Source organism: Mizuhopecten yessoensis, unplaced genomic scaffold (genome assembly GCF_002113885.1).
Source record: "Mizuhopecten yessoensis strain PY_sf001 unplaced genomic scaffold, ASM211388v2 scaffold3795, whole genome shotgun sequence".
NCBI lineage: Eukaryota > Metazoa > Mollusca > Bivalvia > Pectinida > Pectinidae > Mizuhopecten > Mizuhopecten yessoensis.
The window spans coordinates 11,732-13,829 of NW_018405223.1; the positions used below are offsets into that span (position 1 = coordinate 11,732).

A 2,098-nucleotide genomic window follows, 5' to 3' on the forward strand; every position below is an offset into this window, starting at 1 on the left:
GGTTAAATGCTTTAAAATTACAATTTCAAATTTCAAACAATAATATCTTAAGAGTTTAAGAGATATTAAAATATCTTGTGTTCTAGTTACCAAATTTGGTCTGAAGTTACCTATATGTCAGTTTCATGTAACAAAAGAAACAGGTGAGCGATACAGGCCCTCTGGGCCTCTTGTTTGAAGCATTCTTACGCATTATTATACACAATATTATAGTAGTAAGGTTTTCACTAGGACACTTGACCTTATACACTGGCTAAGTGTTCTGTCCATTTCTACTATATTATAATAGTAGTAGTAAGATTTTCACATATCCTTTGTATGCCTGTCTGTGTTANCGGTTTTAGCATTTCTGGAAATGGAGAAGAAGCTTTTTTATTTATTTTTTTTCTTAATTTTTCACTTTTTGGCCCCTAACTAAACCCCCTAGGGGACCACACCCTTATTTCATAAATTCATTGAGCCCCTGGTCCCAGGGATGCTTCATATCAAATTTAGTTAAAATCCAATCAGTCGTTCAGGAGATAAAGGCTTTTAAAGGGAAAAGTTGACGCCGGACGACGGACGGCGCGGTACGGCATAAGCTCATTTGCCGTTCGGGCAGGTGAGCTAAAAACTTCTAGGCTATTAAACATCATATTTGACAATGTACGTTGTTTGTTATGTTTTTCACTTCAAATCAGACTTTCTGATTGATCGATTTAGTTTGGGGAAAACATGTCATTTTGTGACATAAAAAACATATATCAACTTTATTTTTATTATTACGTTACACTTGTTTTTCAACGGTGTCAAATTTAATAATATTTATCATATTGTATGTTTTGTTTCAGAATACAGTTGTAAAGAAACAGTTTGCCATGGCGTCAAATGTGACTGAAGAGGTAAAAACTCTCCATAACAAAATGATACTCAATATTGGTTTCGAAATTTTCGGGGGAACGTTGGAGGTAGTAAAAGAACTATTTAGGAATAAACCACTGAACTCAGCCGATATGTCTAGGATTACAAACATCCCATCACTCTTCAAACGTCTAAGGGATTACGAAACAATTGATTATGGAGATTACCAAAAGTTTGTATCTACGATCAAGTTCATACATCCGCGCGTGTGTCTAATGGTACAGGAGTATTCTGAGAAAATCAAAACACTGCAGGGTAACCTAGACGACCAAGGTAAGCTATGGGCGTTTTCAAACGATCACTATGATAGAGAACCTAAAAATAACCACAATCCCTTTTTTATCGATATGCATGTCAACAGGCACATATCCACCAGTTTTACAAAACTATCCTGGACTAAGTAGTTGTAGCTGCTCTCTTACTATCACTTATGTTGTCATCTTGTAATTTAAAATGGTCATGTATTTCTCTAGGAACATAACGGATTTGTCATCATGCGTAGTTTTCCAAAAAAATGGAAAGAAATGAAAACATATCAGGCCCTTTGATTTCCGGATATTCTTCTGATCTAGTAGTTTGTCAAGACATATGTAACGGTCTTCGCCCCTGACGCAACCCTTTATATAGAGAGCACGACTACTTTAAACTGCCACTAATTGCTTATAACAAGCCCCCGGGAAATTATATGGTATTTCCAAACCAGTACCGAATGACTGACTAGATCTAAGGAACTTAAGAACTAGAAAACATAGGATAAGTTTACGCACACCTTTACGGTAACCGTTTATTAAGTATGAAAGGCCGTTCATGTCAAAAACGAGATAAACTAACGCGTTAGCATTTAACGCGTTAAAACATCATTTAACGCGTTAAACAAGGATTTAGCGCGTTAAACAACAATTTAACACGTTAAAAATAGTGTTAACGCATTAAATGCTATCACGTTAAATACTAACGCGTTAAACTTGACAACTAATCATATGCGTCCTTGCATATCAGCATTGTGAAACCAAAATGCAACTTATTCCGTCTTAGCGTATTGCAGAGTTATCTTCTCTTGTGATCAGGTATTGATTGTTACGTCATTGGTTTTTGTGAGAAAATTACGTCGTTTTCTCAAAAATTGATGACGTTACTCTCACAAACAAATGACGCAACAATTAATACCTGATCACAAGACAAAATAGTTGCTGAGGGG

The 2,098-nt window shown here is 35.7% G+C and overlaps 1 protein-coding gene across 4 annotated transcripts in view; it reads left to right on the forward strand.

Moving 5' to 3' along the window:
* The first annotated feature begins 842 nt into the window (after positions 1-842).
* The window catches only part of LOC110448020, a 28,821-nt gene continuing 27,565 nt past the window's right edge, over positions 843-2,098 (forward strand). For all 4 annotated transcript variants that reach the window (XM_021494047.1, XM_021494049.1, XM_021494048.1 and 1 more), the window contains exon 1: positions 843-1,173. In XM_021494047.1, the coding sequence (XP_021349722.1) occupies positions 858-1,173 (316 nt within the window). In that variant the 5' untranslated portion in view covers positions 843-857. The remainder of the gene's footprint in view (positions 1,174-2,098) is intronic.